The sequence below is a fragment of the Pocillopora damicornis genome, chromosome 9, assembly GCF_964200805.1.
Source record: "Pocillopora damicornis chromosome 9, jaPocDami1.2, whole genome shotgun sequence".
Lineage (NCBI taxonomy): Eukaryota > Metazoa > Cnidaria > Anthozoa > Scleractinia > Pocilloporidae > Pocillopora > Pocillopora damicornis.
This window is the reverse complement of record NC_142678.1, coordinates 450,173-468,138: the sequence shown is the minus strand read 5'-3', so window position 1 is coordinate 468,138 and position 17,966 is coordinate 450,173. Positions and strand designations below refer to the sequence as shown.

Here is a 17,966-nt window from a genome sequence, read left to right as displayed (position 1 = left end):
GATTAAATTGTGAACCACGATGGAAAGTTAACTTTAAATGTGATGACCATAACAAAACTTTGTATCTCAAAGAATACTGGATTTTCACCGGTATCTTATAAAATACTCGCGTTGAACAAGAATATATTTCATGGTTCAGTAGATTTTATGCAGTTTAACTTTTTTCTCTTATTAATTTCAAATGAAACTTCTAGAGACTGAATAGTATCACTCAACAAGGGTGAAGTCAAAGCTGTTAAGTACTTTAAGCTTGGATTAGAATAAATGAGCTCGACATCCGCCTTTACTGTAATGGACGAATTTGCCCTTCCCACTATCGGAAATACGTCACACGAAACGGGTACTACTATCGTGTTCCCACTGTTAATGTGGGTTTGTCGTGAGTTAGCCCTGTCGAAGGAAATACGTTACACACGAAACGGGTACTACTATTGTGTTCCCACTGTTAACGTGGGTTTGTCGTGAGTTAGCCCTGACGAAGGGCTAACGCTCGAAACGTCAGCTTTTTTACCCTTTACGGTGGCTAATTTACGTTTTCAACCCAGTTGTTAACACTAAATTACCTGCTATACTCTCCCACCGACGCAGCACCACAGTTTCTTTAGAAACTTACCCCTTTATTCATTTGTCGTGAGTTTGCTAACTTATTTCATTCTTTATCGTGTTAAGAGGTAGATATTTCATTAAATACAGTCAAGAAAGCAGGAGGACAAATTTACGTGGAGAAATTATCTCAGTTCCGGGAAAAAATATTGAACTAGGTACATTTAAACGCTTTACAATCTTTCGCGATCTCTATCTTAAAAAAAGTAATCAAATCAAATAGGTCAACATCCAAAGAAAACAGAGCAGTCCTGCGAAGCTTTCTCTCAGCGTTCTCACTTGATTTCGCAACTAACAGTTTTGGTAATGTGAAGGTCACTCAAAAATTTTTTATCTTTGATCAGACAGCAACAACTACAACAACAAATTCATTGATCCTGAGACAGATTCTCTGTCTCTGTTAAGTTGAAATTTCGTATCGGTTGATCCTAAACTTCACAGATACAAAAATTTACACAAAGTGTTTATTTGTCTGCTAGACACCTAAGGATCCCAACACTACATACTGCACAACTGGGACATGCATTTCTGATGGACAGCTGACTATGCATTTTTAAGGGATATCTGCTTTGCTCCTTTACGAGTGCACTCTTGACCTTTAGCCACCTTAAATTGATAAAATGAACTTAACGCGTCATAGAATCTGTTAGTTTATTTACTTGTTTAAGCGACAGAAGTGTAAACGTGACTAGTGGCTTGAAGGAAGCATTTAGAGAAATATGTTCAACGGCCATATCGGCACGACGTAGAGGTTAAATTTAACACTTGAACATCACAGCATGATAGCGTATACATCTTTATTTGCTATGATTTTTGTCGGCGGTCTCCTAGTTTCTGTTCTCGCTCAGATCCGGAAAAAACGTCGAAGCAAATTTCACACTGTACGGAGTTTACTGATCCACTACTTTATCAATCGCTTTGTGTATCTCTTGGGAGCTAAAGCAAGAAGACGCCTGGAAAAAGACACAAAAAGTTTTCCTCAAGTTCAAGAAACATTTTTGTTGAACATTCTCAGGAAAAACTCAAAGACTAAATATGGCAGAGAATTCAAGTTTCAAGAAATATGGAGCTGCCGGGATTTTACTGATGTTCATCCCATCACCAAGTATGATCACTACAAACCATTTGTGGGTAAGTGGAAAGATGAACGAAATATGAAGCCGGGTAACAGAACAGTCTGCATGTGACGACTGTAATAGCTTAAGGCATATACAGGTTTGCGCTTGTCGGTTAGTAATCACGAATTTGTCACTGACCACTCCCAAGTTAAAGAGGCAAGACCTTGAAGCTGATTTTATCCAGCAGTGATCATTCATAGAAAATAGATTCGCGTTATCTTGCTAGGCGTAATATTGAATAGAGTAATATATACGCAAAAAAAGAATGATTTGAAATATTCAAGTAATTTATTTTGGTGAAGAAATAAAAAAACAAACTGATGTTTTTGTCTGGTTACAGAAATAAATCAAACCTCTGGAGAACGTTTTTGGATAACTTAAACTCTGAAATACGGATAAGCCATTGATACTGGTCAATACAGAGATTAATATTTGTTTCATTCGTTGATCTGTTCCTTTCTGACGAGCATCTTGCGCCAAAAGTTTTTAATCATTTCACAACAGCACTTCATACTGATATTTTCTGAAAAAATGAAAAAGATAAGGATTGTTTTCTATTGTTTTTGTGGCTTCTTCCAGCTTTGAAGAGCACGGAAAAGATAGATAAGAAAACAGGAATTCTCTAACTCGTAAAATTTTCGATGAAACCTAACTTTATCACTAAAAGCAGAATTTACAACTGAGATACAATTTTAGGATAATTTGGTATTCGCGCTAGGACAATAAGATTTTATGCCTGAGAGTTCTTTATTGAATATCAAAAAACCTCTTCCGTAACTCATCAAAGTAAACGTTTTAACCAAGTTTATAAATTTAATTTTCACCACAGATGAAATTTATCGAGGAAAGACGAATGTACTGACCAATCAAGATCCTTGGATGTTGGCGGTAACATCCGGAACAACAGGAAGAAGCTGTCTTATTCCCAAGACACGAAACAATTCTCGAGTATTCGTGGAATACGGATTCTCCGTGGGACTTTATCACACTTTGTTTAACGTTCTACCCCTGGTGAGCAGAAGTAATCGTTAAATGAGATTAAAACATTGCCACACAGGATGGAAAGAATAACATAATTTTCTTCTTTTTGCGGTCCCTCAAGTGTTCCTGTGTTGCTTTAACGGAGTTTTTTTTACGTCAGGTTAAGAATTATCCTTTTTTGTGTGCTTAGCTTTCATGACCTCGATCTCCATTTAGGAATCGCAACAGAAAGCAGTCATACACAATAGATAGAGCTTTAGAACACGAGATTAGCACGAAAAGCTAAGGGTTATGCAAGTGTGGGTAGTCATGTGAACCACAAGCAATTATGGTGTGGGTAGAAATTTCTAGAATTTTTATCTCTAATTTTACATTTAAATCTAATTTTCCAAATCTAATTTTCCAAATCTAATTTCACAACTGACAACTGCATTATTAATGACTTATTTAATGGCATCTGAGCGATCAATACGCTAAGGGCACGCAATTTATCAGCATGGCAGGCCGCACGGGCTTGAATTTCTGTACTCAGAATGTCCTGACCAAGTCAGGCGGCCATGGCCGATTAATCTCTCTTTACCAGAAACCCTGTAACATGATTCATCTTTCCTTAGGCGGACAGCTTACAGAAGTCTCTTAAGCTGTTTCACGCTCCTCAAGTAAGATGCTCAGAAGGAGGGATTCCAATAGGACCTTCAACTTTAGCGCCTTCATTACAGCTCCACGCCCTGTCCACTCCCCGAGTGCACCTTGACGTCTCGTCTGAACCCGCTGGACTTTATATTCACGTCTTGTTTGCACTGAGAGATAGAGACCTGGGTGCGATTCTGGGCAATTTTGCGTTTTGGATTCACGGGGTTTTCGTCTTCCTTGAGAGAAACTGGAAATTATTGGTGCAAGACTTGGAGAAAGGTGAAATCAATATGGATCTTGACATAACAGATGGAGTTCGAAAGTAAGTATTATGAATTCAACCCAAACGTTCCCTCAGAATATCAACCACTTTTTTGTTGTTGTGTGATCATAACTGATTGTATCTTCTTTGTCTGCCTCTTATTTCCAAGAGAGCTGAATAAGCTGCTAAAGCCAGATAAACAACGAGCAAATGAACTAAGGGTGGAGTTTCAGAAGGGCTTTGATGGAATCGCCAGGAGAATTTGGCCACACCTTGCATATGTTCATGGAGTAGTGTCAGGTGAGTTCTCGTCACAATATTGTCGCATGTTTCGAAAATATCAGCTTAAATTACTTACGCTTGTCAAGTTTTAACCATATGACTGATATTTGTATAAAAAAGAATCCTGCTATTGCGACCATCATTGGGCCATCAAAATTTGACACCATTAACGGAGTATCAGCTTTCCTCACATCTGTTATTTGTTAAGTCACACAGCGCACTCCCCCCCCCCCTCCCCTCGGAAAAAGGTTTTTGAAGGAAGGGCTGGTGCCTAATATTACAAAGAATAACTACAATGGAGAGTAACGACGTGGTTTAGAGAGCAAAAGACTGGACTTATCCTGTTTGGGGCATAAAACTTGGACGCATGTAGGAGGGGGATGCAGTCGTAGGGCGTAAGGAAAGACTTGCAGCATGTTTTGCACATCAAAAAAAGAGAAAATTTCCATGCTGCATCTTCTTCCCTTTAAGGTTCTTCTGAGCTTTATGCCACGCAGTTACGGGAGCGCTATCTCAAGGGTGTGGCACTGTGTTCCACCATATATGGAGCAACTGAAGGATTGATTGGAGTGAACTTATGGCCACTGAACTCGGAACTTTGCTATCTCCTTGTACCTCGCTCAATGTTCTTTGAGTTCATACCACTGGAGCATACTCACGAAGAACAACCGAAGGTATTTGAAAGAGCTATCTTGTTCTCACGTTCAAGCAACGAAATGTCACCTATTTCAGAATAAACATAACCACTCAAAAAGAACGTCCATGAACAAACGAACCCAGAGATCGCTAGCACTTCATATATTCTGACAAGTTAGGCAAGACTGGCCGGTTATTAAAACGTATTTGCTTCATCTTGCTTTGTGATTGGTCCAGAAAACTTGTGCCATCTTCTCAACCAATGAGACGCCAGACGAACATCACTTGTGACCTAATCACCCGTGTTTTCCCCCGCTTTTAGTTGTTTGCCCGACTGTTTTAGCTTTGAGTTCTTAATGGCTTATAATTATATTTTTATTCGTTACAATTGGCCGCAGAGATTATTTTGGTTTCGGCTTTTTGGCAGTCAATTTATAATTGCTCTTAAATTTTTCCAGTTTTAGTCAAAAGTCTACTTTCCAGCGTTCATAAAAGCCGACGTTTTGAAATGTTTGGAAATGAAATGTTTTAACTTTAGGACCATTAAGAATGTTTTTTTTTTTTAAATAAAGACTAGCTGGCAGCCACGCGCTATAAAGACTAAACAATTTCAGTTACAGCCTTAATCGTCTCGAAGGTCCAGCCTTGTTAAAGTGGTTTTTTTTTTTTTAATGGGCATACTGTTGTGATATGATCCCATTTGTGAATGTACTTCTCCCATGAAACGACAAAATTGTCATCTGTAGTGACAATTATTCCGGATCTCCTTTACTTAGGTCATTCTTTCTATCACTCATCCTTAAAGTTGATGGGATATCACATACCGCCCCCTTCCCCTGAAAAGAAACGTTAGTTTATCCCTGGTGGTGTAATGCATGACATTCCAAACAACGGCTGCGGAGAGACAGTTTAGCCATGCACATGTCATATTTTTTACAGACGCTGTTTGGTGATGAAATCGAACCCGGTTGCTTATACGAACTTGTGGTAACCACACTGAGCGGTTTGTACCGTTACAGGATTGGAGATGTGGTGAAAGTTGTCCGTTTTTACAACAATTGCCCGGTGGTAGAGTTTCAGTACAGACAAGGTCAGCTATTAAACATGCGCTCGGAGAAAACGACTGAGACGATGATGTACGAGGCAATTACGAATGTGCTCCGAGGGAAAGGCGAGAAATTTGACCTCGTGGATTACGCATGCGCAGAGAGCATTCTGTTGAATTTTATCCCAACGAAGATGGATTTCGTTAAGGAAAATATTGGCCAGGGTAAAAACAACAACCACAGATGCAAGGCTGACTTCGATGATGTTAAGCCATTCTACATAATTTTCTTGGAGCTTAGTGCAACGCGAGACCCAGGAGAGAATAGGCCGCTTTCACAGGAGGTAAGAATCAAAGCTATCTCTTTGTCTCCTCACTTCTTATGGTAGGAACTGTAGTTATAAAATTTGAACTGCTGAGGAAGATGCTACTACAGGGATAGGTAGATGAACGAGGTCCAGAGCTATTAACACCATCATTATCGCTATGATTATAGTTATCGTTAGCACTATCATTATAAATTTCTCCATTATTATTTTTACACCATTGTCATTACACTCTTATCATATCGTCATCTTAACCGTTGTAAACAAAGTAAACTTCCGATGTTGTCAAAAAAACTAAAAACCATAGTAAACACAAAGGCCAATCAGAACAAAGCTTGCTTTCATCATTAGCCAATGAGAACTCAGAGTAAAACCAGGTAAACTGCATAAGACGCAAGAAAACGTGGGTGACCAAATCGAGATTTATTTCAGTTTTACGTCTGACTTGTTGAGAAGATGGCACACGTTTTCTTGACCAATCACAGAGATAATTTCAGTAAAACAATCTGAATCCAGGATAACTATCGTCACCTAATTAGTTACTACTCGAACACATAATCGCGTTTGTGTAATTCAGCCTCGCATGTATGTCTGTTGCCTTTTTAAAACTGTCACTGATTTTCCTTTTAGTTGGACCACGCCCTTTGTGAGGTGAATCCATTTTATCTCATTCGTCGTGAAAATGGCGGCTGTATTGACAGACTCGAAGTTTGTTTGGTCCAACCAGGTACGTTCAAGAAATTTCGCGACTTTCTACTCAAAGTCACACCAACTGCTGTCAACCAACTAAAGATTCCGCGGAAACTGACGTCGAAAGAACAACTGATGCTCTTTTGCGAGAATTCTGGCCACAGAGCACGTTTAAATAATTAGCAAACTTCGAGAAAAGCGCTATGATTAGAGCGCAGTTCAATTGAGTATCAAAATAGACCCCCCTGTTATCACTTCCGCTAATCAGAAGAGAGGAAGATATTGAAAGGAACCAATAAGAGTCCAAAGTAAACACGTTGCGGGTTTTCTAAACCAATCACAAAGCAAAAGAAAGCAAAACCTATGAAAACCTGGAATAATTTTGACACTCGGTTGAAAACCGTTCTATTTATAGCAAAACAAATCCAGAACGAAAAGAGTAAAGAGCCAATACTCGAACCAGTTTTCTCCACGGAGAACATACGAAAAACGAAGACTAAAGAGCAAATCAGTCACGGTGGAGAAAACACTATTTATTTCCGTGAGTAACTTCTATTATTGCAGCGAAAATATAGTGTCCTATGGTATCATTAACAACATACCAATATCATTTAACATATCACAGGACATATCGCATCGTTCAGTATCTATCATTTTACTATCCCATAGTTTTGGTTCCTCACTCAGGAGTTCATCACACTATATTAGTCACAAGGGTAAGATATTTGTTTAATTGCATACATTTTTTGGATATCATATCATCAAATTATTTTTTGGCGCTCGCTTGAGTAAAGCACCGTGTACAACTTAAAACATATATTAATTACGTTTTATCAACTGAGTTGATACTGTAAATTGATCACCGTAAAGAGTTTCAAAGCTGATGTTTTGAGCATTAGCCCTTCGTCAAAGCAGATTTTTTATTATCAACTCAGTTGATAAAACCAAATCATTTATAACATAGTTATTTATAATGCAGTTTCCATACCCAGAAAATTAAAATTGAACATGCTCCATGAGATAACACAGCTGACACAATATTTTCCTGCTAAAGATTCCCCTTTTCTCTGCAAATTATTATAAATTGTGCTGCTTGGGTGAAAAAATGCGTAACTGATTAAGTTAACAAGCTATTTTGTTATTTTTCATAAAAATTTAGATATTTTTTTATTTTAGGAAACTTCCCCAGAATTGAAAGGCTCTTAACAGAAAAATGCAATGTAGGCAAAATAATAATAATGATAATGATAATAATAAGTTGATGTACGTAATAAATTATAATAAAAATAATTGCCTGACAAAAAGAGTTTAATGGGTCCTTTCTGCTCAACCTTGCCTGTAGTAAATACTTTCCCAATACAATAGTATGATGACAATGTCTTTAAAGTGATTTAATTCCTTAACTACGACATCTTTGCATGACAAGCTTGGATGATACCTTTTTGTCATTATCAGCATACTGACTGCATTACCAGCCAAGTACAATCACTAAATTGCTGCACCATTCATCATTCCTGTAGCCCTGCATTCTTTTCTTCATCAATTTTTGCTTCACTTTTCTCTTCTGGTGCTTTACTCTCCCCAGTCTCCTCTTCATTCTGCTCTGAAGATGATTGCGTCAATTCAGACAACCATGATGTCACAAATGAGCGTGCACTGTTAATAGCCCCACCTAAGAAAAAAAATAAAGAATCAAAATATCGTAACTTCCTAAACTCCTTTGATGTTTTCCCTAGTTCTGGAAGCTGTCTCCCACTCATCCCCCAAGGACAACAAGGAGAGAACTCTGGGAACAAGTTTGTGCAATCCCTCTCCTCTAGAGGATCTAAAAACAAATACCTATCATACCTACGACTTTGCCAGTTTCCACCACAGCATGACCAATCCTACGGCCTCTTTCTGTCTGCATAACACTACACAACAAACAGATACATATTGTACTTTAGAAAATTGGTAGACAACACTGTGTATAATTTCTGAACTTTACTTAAAAGCATTCCTTTGTGACACGCTCTTGAAATAAAAATACAAACAACAACAACCAGTTTAAAATGGATTTAATAGGCTAACATCTTACTTAGAGAGTCTGATTTTAATGTCTGCTAGTCCCATCTGTCCTTGAAAAGGATGTCTGTCAAGAAAATGGTGTTAAACTGTTACTACAATTTAGGGTTTGCAATGAAAAGCAAACTTTGGAAATGCCGTGTACTTTACCCAGCATGTACATCATCAATCCCTGTGTGTTCTTTTCCTCTCCACACTTGATAGTTTGTAGTTTGTTTCCAGGCCTCTATGAACTTCTCATTGTAGTTTGCCATCCCATCACCCCCTGCAAATAGTGGAGTATCAGACAAGTGCTCCCACATTAGAAGCAAAGCCATACACAGGATCACAAACCTGTGTGTTGAATGGTTGATAACAGTGACAGAAGATACAATTTGAACTGGGCTCTGATCCACTCATCACTACCATCCCAGCCTAAGGAATACAAGAAAAAAATAATTAAAACTGGACTCTGATCAAAATTTCTTGGCAAGTTCCTGACATTGTAATAAATCAACAAGATAGGTTACTCTCTGGGTAAGTTTCAACAATAAGTGAAATAGAAGCAAAAGTGTTTACTTCAGTTCCAAAGATGTAATGTAAAAGAAACTGACTGAAATATCGTAAGTTTTCCTGGAAAATTTTTCAACTGAATCACACTGATGAAGGCTAAACGATTCTGTCAAAATATTTTCCAAAAAAAAACCAACCATGTTCCAGTCAGTTTCTCCTTAACTAAGTGAAACGATAATATTATTTGTCCAAATCTGAAGAGATAGTAACCTAATTCTGTGAGGGATTAACACTGTGCATATAGACGTAACAAATATTTATCCCACCATTAGTCAGTAAAAAGCAAAAATGAGTTTCCTTGACAACATGTGAGGTTAGTGCTCATATCCCCCCCCCCCTGTCGTCTTTCCTAGGGTTGCAAAGAGGCATCGCCAATATTGAGGTGGCAACTGAGGAAGTTTCAGCTCCTAACTCTCTCCACTGGGTTTAAATAAACCAACAAATGGAATGTTTATTCTGCTTGAAACATTTTTTAAGTGGAGTACAGTTCAAATGTATAAGAAATATGAGCACAAGTCAACTATTCAGATAGAAAAATACCACATTGAGACAATTTTTCTCTAATTGTCAATGGTAGTGATGAATTATATATACACACAATCAAAACTAAAAATAAATTAATTCTATCAAGGTCAAAATCACTGCAATTAACCTGCTTCTTGTTGGCCTTTCTCAGCATAACCATCAACGTGATGAATTAGATAGTCTGCAAACCTCAGGTCAGCAGTTGATAATGACAACTGTTCGTTTAGTTCAGGATCATGAATTTCAATTGTACTACTCTCCAGCTGTTGTCAAAAACAAACTTATAGATTAACAAACAAATGTAAATTCACTATTTTGTCCTTTTCCCTGCAATACACAAAACATTTTCAGGTAACCTTGGAACTCCCAAGATCTGATTGTTAATCCTTCCCTCCAATTGCTAACCATTAATCTTATATATTGCTCGATCAAGAAAACAACCTCTACCTGATACATTTGAATATTCTCATTACCTATTTGCTAGACAATGTATGGATATTATAGGGAGAAGTTAAATGTTAATCCTTTTGGGAGTTAAAATAAACAGGAAGAACCATTTTGTAATCATCCATTGTAGAATGGACTGCAGGTAGCCTTAAGCAATTTATATTAAAGCGTTTGTGATAGAAACTTAGTAGATTTATACTAATATGTGATAGCTCCTTTGTACTCACATCCACCAAAACATCTGATAATCCTTTTTGCCGTTTGTACAAATAATTTGATGCCCCAACCACAAAACTTCTGACATGAGAACTCTTCAACAGTTCCATTTGTTGCAAAGATAAATAAGGATGAAACAAAGAGTTCTATGAGGAAAAAAAAATGAGTTGTAGAAATATCCACACCACATTGTAAGATGGTAATGCTGTTGTAACATAAAATGTTGTGTATTTTATGGGAGTTCATTTGTTCTTCACTGTCTCGAACTATAAGAATAATATCTAAACCTTTTAGAGCAGTCAGGTGAAAATGAAGAAATGTCTTTTTTTTAAAGAAACAGTAGAAATCATCATCATTTTTTAAGGAATTAATTAACATTGAACAGTGAATCCTTAGCAGGTGATACAATATTAAGCAGTATTTATTTGACTCACTTTTGTAAAGATTGCTAAAGGAAATCCAAATAAATCCACTGATAGTTGTTCATATTCATGGACATGAATATCCTGTTTCAGTGTAAAACAACGATAAAAACTTACTTAACTTGAAATTACCTGGTCAGTTAATTACTGGGTCATACATTAGTAATAACATTATTTCATGCATTCCTCTATGGATTCTTAAAACTCTTAGTTAACCATTATGCAGTGTACCCACACACCTGGAAATCTGTCATGAACTTCATTCCCAACATATATTTTTAAACCTTTTTTTCATTACTTTCTGTTTAAAAACTCCAAACATACTTGCAGGTGTATAATATCTGCAACTTTTGAGCATAATTTTGCTGATATGAGCAGATTATTGTAAGAACATTTTTCATAAATTTCCATATTTAAACAACATAAAAACAGGCAGGTTGCCCCCCTATGATCCTTTAAAAGAGGTAACCATGAGAGAATGTTCTAAATTATGTGAATTAAAACATAGAGTTTAAAGGGAATCTCCAACATGAGACCAAAAGATGTAATAGCACAACAGAAATCTGGCTAGCCGTCCTACTCTGACTGTTACAATTCAAAATGTTTATAATTTAATTATAAAACATACATACACTCTCTGACTTGTCCTCTTGAAAAATTTTTTCTCTGGTGACTGAATACACCAGACCACCCTGAATCATTCCTACAAAACACAAAAAACATGAATACTGACTTATGTTCTGTTCAGCATTGGAGGTTGAATGTGGGAGAAGTATTGCCACAAAGTGCCTTGAATAAATAAGAAGTTTATCATTGAGTTGCAAGGGCAGCTTTCTTAGCCAAAAATAACCATCTAACATACACTAAAGGTGGTAATTAAAACCACAATACCAACTTGCTATATCTTTATTATATTGAAATAGAAAATTAATCACTTCAGGCTTTTTCAGGCAACAGTTTTAGCACTTTATTATATTTATTGTACATGTCTGCCTGTGGTAAAGGTCAGATTCCTTTATGTCAAGTTCTAATATGTGGCATCAAAAAGAAGAAAACATTTAAACTTTGAATATAGTTATGGTTTTCATAATTGAATACTAATTGAATGCTTACCTGGAAACAGAGAAACAAGTGAGAGAAGCTGTGAGCAAATGTTACTAACTGGAAATCCATGAAAGATGACCTGTGATAAAGATGTGAAAAGTATACGTATGTTAACTTCAAATTACAATTGAAAAATCCTTATTAACAACATAATATCACTGTGTCAAGTAGAAGAGAAGTATAGTGTATGTAATGAAAACATATAAATTTCTTTTATAACATCTTCAAGACATGGCATACAAAAGTTGTGCCTCACATTGCTTGTAAATATTTTGTAATTTTCAGTCTGTTTCAGTTTGATACACTAAATACATCAAATATCACAGGACAATGCATGAGACAAAATTATATGAAAGTTAACCTCTCTAGTTTAAAACTTTGTGATCAATTATGCAAAAAACACAAACCTTTCTTTCAAGGAGAAGCAGTTTAAAAAGAGCTAAAATCTGTAAAGTTGAAGAATACAATTTATTTTTTTAATTAAGTTTTTATGTTATATGAACTAATGAACCATTTTTACTTCTTCTTTAGCTTAAGAATTCTGTTAATTAAACATGTAAAGTAGTTATTATGACATAACTGCTTTTACTCACCCGATGTCTGAACTTTCTAACTAATTCTACAGCTGAAAAACCTAACAAAAGGGAAAAAAAAGTTACCAAAAAAACCCTGGTATTGTATAATCTATAACCTTGGCATGACACCGTTACTTATGGTATGGTTTAATTGGGAAAATTTTATAACCACTTTCTTTAGAGACTTTTTAACTATTCATTATTAATATAAAACCATGAAAAACTCACCAATGAATAGTAAAGATTCTTCTGATATCAGACTTGGTGAAACAGTCATGTTTAAATTTCTATATAGTTCCTGAAAACCCACACAATATAATTTTGAATTAAAAGAAACCAAGTTATTAGTGATAACAGGGAAAGATGTCAAAACAAAGCTTTCACAATTTGTTTCTAGTACAGTTGCGTCTGTGTGGATATCAAGTACCTCTAAAATTCCTGTTTGAGAGAAATCCTTTTCTTCAAAATAGAGTCTGGTAGCAACTTGCAGCTTTTCTCTTAGGTATCCATAAAGTGGCTGATAAAACAAGAAAAATTATTTAAATAATTGCAGTTGTTTAATGTTTGTCTAGTTCTGTGATAAATTGTAAATCGAATTGTTATTTTTCAATTATTGTCTTCATATTTCCAGTCTTTGTCAAGTAATGGAGTCTTTCAATTGAATATCACCTTAAAAACAAAGATGATCTTCAAACAAATGAAAACTTTCAAGTTATTCTTCTAAGGATCTTTATCAATTAAGTTAGTAGCAAGAAGAAGACGATTATCAATTTTATGATAATCCTTACACTAGCACTACTTTTTGTAGGTTTACAAACTATCATTCTCATTAAATGTAAAATAAATGATTATAAATAATTATAAATAATTAGATATTAGTTTAACCTAGAATATACTACCCCCTTCTTAAAAGGTTAAATATCTAATCTAACATATTTATTTTTTTCATTGTGTAGTGGTACATTTTGACCCCCACTGCTTGGTAATACTACATGTTCTGTATTTGAGCTAGCCTACAAAGAATTTGCATTGTTGTGTTTTTTAGGCTACAAGTGGCAGGCACAAAGTGTTCTCTAGAGACAAGTTGCGTTTTGCATTTTCACAGCACTTGTCTCTGCTTGCCTAGAAAAAGCAAAAATGACACTCAATCTGCAGGCTGAGTTGAAACAACAGGTTACCTTTCACTTAAGTAACCTGTGTACTCACCAAGCAGGACAGGACACAAATACTCTTCTGTACAGTGCTTCTGGTCACATCCTCATTTTTAATTTTTAAGTCCTGTCAACATAAAATGAATTAGAAACCCTCATTCCAAATTCACAATAAACTCTGAAATGTCTCATTCCCATCTCTAATTTTTAGGAAGCAAAACATGGGCTGAACAAACACTTCATGTGTGCCCCCATCTGGTTAGGAAAAAAGTACAACAGCATTCTCTGTGAGTCTGAATATTCACTTTTATAACAATGCTTCCTCAAGTTATAATATTATTTGTGAAAACTTCTGCTCATGTTGTTGGAACTCTGTTCTTGTCACCAAAGACAGCCCTTTTCAGATATATGCTAACATTGATAATAATATTTGTATATCATACCTATATATGTACTTTGTTTATTCGCATAAGCCTTCCTTTAACTCATCATTATCTGAATTAGAGAAATGAATTATAACAACCTTACTATCAATCTGCTTGTAACAAGAAATTCCAAAAATAGTTGACTGTGGGTTCTGCCTAGTGTCTTCTGTGCTGAGACTTGGTACATGGAAGAAAGTTGTGTCTACAAATTAATGAAAATCAGTAACTTGATTAAAAGAGTTTTTAGGCTGCACATTTCTAGTATTGTAAATAAAACAGCCCGAGACTCAATGGATGACTGTATACGCAATGCTTGAAATGCGCGCTATAAATCACCATCAGACTAAATGAGGAGTTTTCTGGAATAATACCTTGCTCACAGTTATGGGCTCCATCTGGTAAAGCCAAAAACGGCAGAAATTTCCATTCACTCGGAAATATTGAAGATTGAGAATTTCTTTGCTTTCCAAGCGGTGGATACAAAAACTCCACCTGAAATTTATGGAAATAATAATCATAACGACGAAAACAGGGAAACAATGTCGTATTTTAGTACAGATTTTGGAATGCTTCTCTTCAAAGCTGATACTTTCGAGCAAATAATCGGGACCTATTTTACCTCGGATCCTCGCTGATGATGGAATCCAACCACCACAATATGCAGTATGGCCCTCTCTGGATCGTGGTCAGTCATTTTTACATTTCAGCTGATTCCCAGCTGTTGTTTATTGCGAGACAAGCTGTTTAAGAATACCATCTTCATAAAGCCGCCATCTTGAATAAGAGAGCGTGTAGCATGGGGAAGAGCATTACTTCTAGTACCCAGATTTCTCGTTTCACTAAATCTAAACTATGCATGAAACACCTACTCCACTCCATGAGCAAACCTTTTTCCACCAGAAGCTCCCTATCCCCTCTCACAACAACAATGGAAATACAAGTTTGCTTCATGGTTGGAACTGTCTTGAGTCACCCTCCTTTTGACATTGATTTTACAACAGCGGTGTCTCAGTGAACCCTGTCACTCCCAAGATCTTATTAGTAATTCTCCTTTATATCTGTCATACAATTCATATGATGTTATGTAAGAAAATTTGGTATTGGATTGACTAGCAATCCCTAAATTGATATTTTTCTTTATTTTCATCACTTATCTGCCCTATGCTGCATTAATCTTGCTAAGAGAAATTCTGTCTTGGTCCTTTAAGGGAGGTTAAGGGTTAACAATGTAAAGAAAAGAATTTTAAAGTAAAAACATGTTTTCAATACAAGTATAGTTATCACAATTATAAATAGCAAGACTCAGATAAGAATGATAAAGTTTACTTTAATGGTTTGCCTTACTGTTTTAAACACAGGTGGTAATTGACAGTTTACTTATCATAACTAACAATGTGTATTCATCCATGTTTAATTTAAAAAATTAAAAGTTTGTGTTTTTTCATGTTGTGTTGAGTTTGAGAGCCTCAGCATAAGATCTACTGATTATTTCTTTGGATCTTCTTTGCCAACTTTGGCAAAAGGACACCCTGAATCAGAGGCTGGACCCTTCCTTTTTGCACCAGCTGGCAACACTGAATCAGCTGGCTCCACAAGAGGCTTTCCTTCACTCTCAACAGCTTTAAATGGACAACCATCTTTCTGAAGTACAGGACACTCCTCAGCTTTCTCATGGCCAACACTATGAATGACTTTCATGGTCTTCATCAGAGCTTCTTTATGGCATTCCTTGTCACTGCTTGGCATCTGCGACAGCTTACTGTGGATTTCTTCAATTGTTTTGGCATCCTTGAAGGCACATCCTTCTTCAAACTCAGGGCATTTCTTAATTTCTCCCAAAAGAGCTTCATTCTCCGTGTTGGCAAATGGACACCCTTCCTTGAAAGCAGGACACTTCTCCTTCAGTTTACTGACATCAGAGGCAGTAAAACCTTCTAACACAGCTGCTGGTGGCTCTATCAAAGGTTTTCCTTCCTTGCTGGCATCTTTAAAAGGACAGCCTTCCTCTGTCTTAAACACAGGACATTCTCCAACCTTCTCTTCCAACTTTTTGGACTCAGAATGAACAGCCTTCAGCATGCCGAGTAGCTGCTCATGTGCCTCTCCTGTGTGGTGCTTTGATTCTGGCATCTTGGACATTTCTTCAACCACTTCCTTGACATTTTTAGCATCTTTAAAGGGGCATCCTATCTGGAACTCGGGGCATTTTTTGAGTTCTTCCATGAAAAGATCTTTTGTCAGATTGGAATAAGGGCAGCCTTCTTTAAATGCAGGACAGTTGTCCTTCAATGTTTCATTATCATGCTGAAGGAAGTGAAAAAGAAGTTTATTTGTTTTTGTTTTGTTTTCTTTTTTTTCATGTAAATTGTTTACATCTGCTATTTTTTGTGGCATTCATCCTTAAAAATCGAAGTCCCATATCCATCAAACTTACGCGTAGATAGTTTACTACAGGGTTATACAGAAATCATTCCACTTTTATGAACATGTAGGGTATTTAAGAGATGTTTTTAGAGCAAATTAGGAATTTCTTGCAAGGTTATTGCATCGATTTTTGCGATTCAAATTTCTGGGCTTAACATTGCGTGATTAATTGTTGTCACACTTCACAATCAGATGGAGAGTCACGTGGCTAAACACTTGACCGGAATTTTCCGACTTCCCTGATCTTTAATGAAACTGGAGCCCAAAACTCATTAGAAAAAGGAGATTTGATACCACTACTCACTTAACAACTATTTATAGCGTTCGAGAAAGTAAGCTGATGGTTCTGATGATAAATTTAATCCTTGAAATACAAACAAAAAAATCAGTTTAATTTACTTATCAATGACTGGCGAGAAAGAACTATCGGTCGTCGAAATCGGATTTGCAATTCGCTGGCTTTTGACTAAGAGATTAGATCACGGACTTGAGCTTGGATCGGTCCTTAAAAACTTGAAAATGACATGACGATTCTTTGACTAAATAAAGGAACAATGCTGAACAGCACAAACAACAATGGTCCCCCGATCTGTTGAAATCTTGACTTACACCTGAAGGGTGTCACACAGTGATCACTGAAAAACAGTCATGGTACCTTTAGGAAATACTGTAACCGCCTTATCAAATCTAGAAGACTTAAAAAAAAACGGGATGAGCTTGCTTACCTCAGTTCCTGCCATGACTGCAAACGACGCTAAACAGAGCAAAAGAAGAAATGAGCCATAAATAACACGTGATGGTTTACGTCACAGCTGTTACGAGCAGGAAAGTCACGAACACGGAAAGATCGAAACCACTTGAAAGAACAATACGAAGACTGAAATAGTAATTGTCAGTTTGTTGATGAATATTGTTTATACTCTTTACGCCAACCTTGTCATGAAGGAATCGGGAAAGGTTTTCATGTGACCCCATTCTATTCTAAAACAAAAAACTTGTCCCAAAGGCAAGACTATTGTGAACACCACTGTCTCTCTGTTATCAATTAATTGTACGCATAATGAAGTACGTAGTTGTACGGAAATCTTGTCGAAACTCGTTTTGCACAAGATTTCATGAAACCTACGCCATGACTCCGGGGAAATATTGACGTTAGTAAGGTCTAAGTTCCGTTTCAGTTACTAGCACTAAACTTCAAAGCCTTGCTGAGTTTATTCACAGTTTGCTTTTCTCACAAGTCTTTTAGTATGCTGCTATTGAATTTTCATTTTTCAGGGTCGGCCAAGGTTTTTGGGTATTCGGTATTCAGGGGCGTTTTAAATCGGGTATACGGTATATTGCAGCTTAAATATGGGTATTCAGTATATCACTTTCTTTGAATTTCAGGTATAAAGTATTCAAAGCTTCGATTATTTTTGGGTATATTTGGAGGAATTTGGGGTATTTTGGGGTATTTTGTCGATTTTTTTTCGGGTATATTGGTAT

General features: G+C 36.4%; 3 protein-coding genes across 4 annotated transcripts; 1 reads left to right on the top strand and 2 right to left on the bottom strand.

The window, feature by feature from the left end:
* Positions 1-430: 430 nt before the first annotated feature.
* Positions 431-7,880, top strand: LOC113670227 (uncharacterized). The gene is made up of 7 exons (XM_027186333.2): positions 431-1,734; positions 2,551-2,732; positions 3,317-3,657; positions 3,767-3,897; positions 4,351-4,553; positions 5,455-5,904; positions 6,517-7,880. The coding sequence occupies exons 1-7, from the start codon at positions 1,383-1,385 to the stop codon at positions 6,757-6,759; spliced, it is 1,902 nt and encodes a 633-aa protein (XP_027042134.2). The 5' UTR covers positions 431-1,382; the 3' UTR covers positions 6,760-7,880.
* On the bottom strand, positions 7,089-14,891 carry LOC113670228 (late secretory pathway protein AVL9 homolog). Of its 2 annotated transcripts, none has more exons than XM_027186334.2 (18): positions 14,677-14,891; positions 14,429-14,549; positions 14,156-14,259; positions 13,688-13,759; positions 12,909-12,998; positions 12,710-12,779; positions 12,500-12,540; positions 12,314-12,352; positions 11,916-11,985; positions 11,435-11,505; positions 10,815-10,886; positions 10,392-10,526; positions 9,845-9,980; positions 8,974-9,054; positions 8,791-8,905; positions 8,654-8,707; positions 8,425-8,489; positions 7,089-8,248 (listed from the first exon to the last, which is right to left on the bottom strand). In XM_027186334.2, exons 1-18 carry the CDS (start codon positions 14,749-14,751, stop codon positions 8,085-8,087), a joined length of 1,575 nt encoding a protein of 524 aa, XP_027042135.2. In that variant the 5' UTR covers positions 14,752-14,891; the 3' UTR covers positions 7,089-8,084. The 2 variants fall into 2 exon arrangements, with proteins under 2 accessions (XP_027042135.2, XP_027042136.2); XM_027186335.2 differs by having other exon boundaries at positions 14,161-14,259; positions 14,677-14,855.
* Positions 14,892-15,364: 473 nt separating this feature from the next.
* Positions 15,365-17,316, bottom strand: LOC113670245 (uncharacterized). Its single transcript, XM_027186350.2, has 2 exons — positions 17,207-17,316; positions 15,365-16,361 (listed from the first exon to the last, which is right to left on the bottom strand). The coding sequence occupies exons 1-2, from the start codon at positions 17,219-17,221 to the stop codon at positions 15,543-15,545; spliced, it is 834 nt and encodes a 277-aa protein (XP_027042151.2). The 5' UTR covers positions 17,222-17,316; the 3' UTR covers positions 15,365-15,542.
* Between the last annotated feature and the right edge of the window lie 650 nt (positions 17,317-17,966).

Bases quoted from the DNA above. Each gene is read 5' to 3' on its own strand.
- LOC113670227 (XM_027186333.2), top strand. From the start codon at position 1,383: ATGATAGCGTATACATCTTTATTTGCTATGATTTTTGTCGGCGGTCTC. The intron at 1,735-2,550 runs GTAAGTGGAAAG...TTTTCACCACAG, and splicing joins TCACTACAAACCATTTGTGG to ATGAAATTTATCGAGGAAAG. The intron at 5,905-6,516 runs GTAAGAATCAAA...TTTTCCTTTTAG, and splicing joins ATAGGCCGCTTTCACAGGAG to TTGGACCACGCCCTTTGTGA.
- LOC113670228 (XM_027186334.2), bottom strand. From the start codon at position 14,751: ATGACTGACCACGATCCAGAGAGGGCCATACTGCATATTGTGGTGGTT. The intron at 14,260-14,428 runs GTATTATTCCAG...ATTAATTTGTAG, and splicing joins AGCCCATAACTGTGAGCAAG to ACACAACTTTCTTCCATGTA. The intron at 9,055-9,844 runs GTTAATTGCAGT...TGTATTCCTTAG, and splicing joins GAAAGGCCAACAAGAAGCAG to GCTGGGATGGTAGTGATGAG.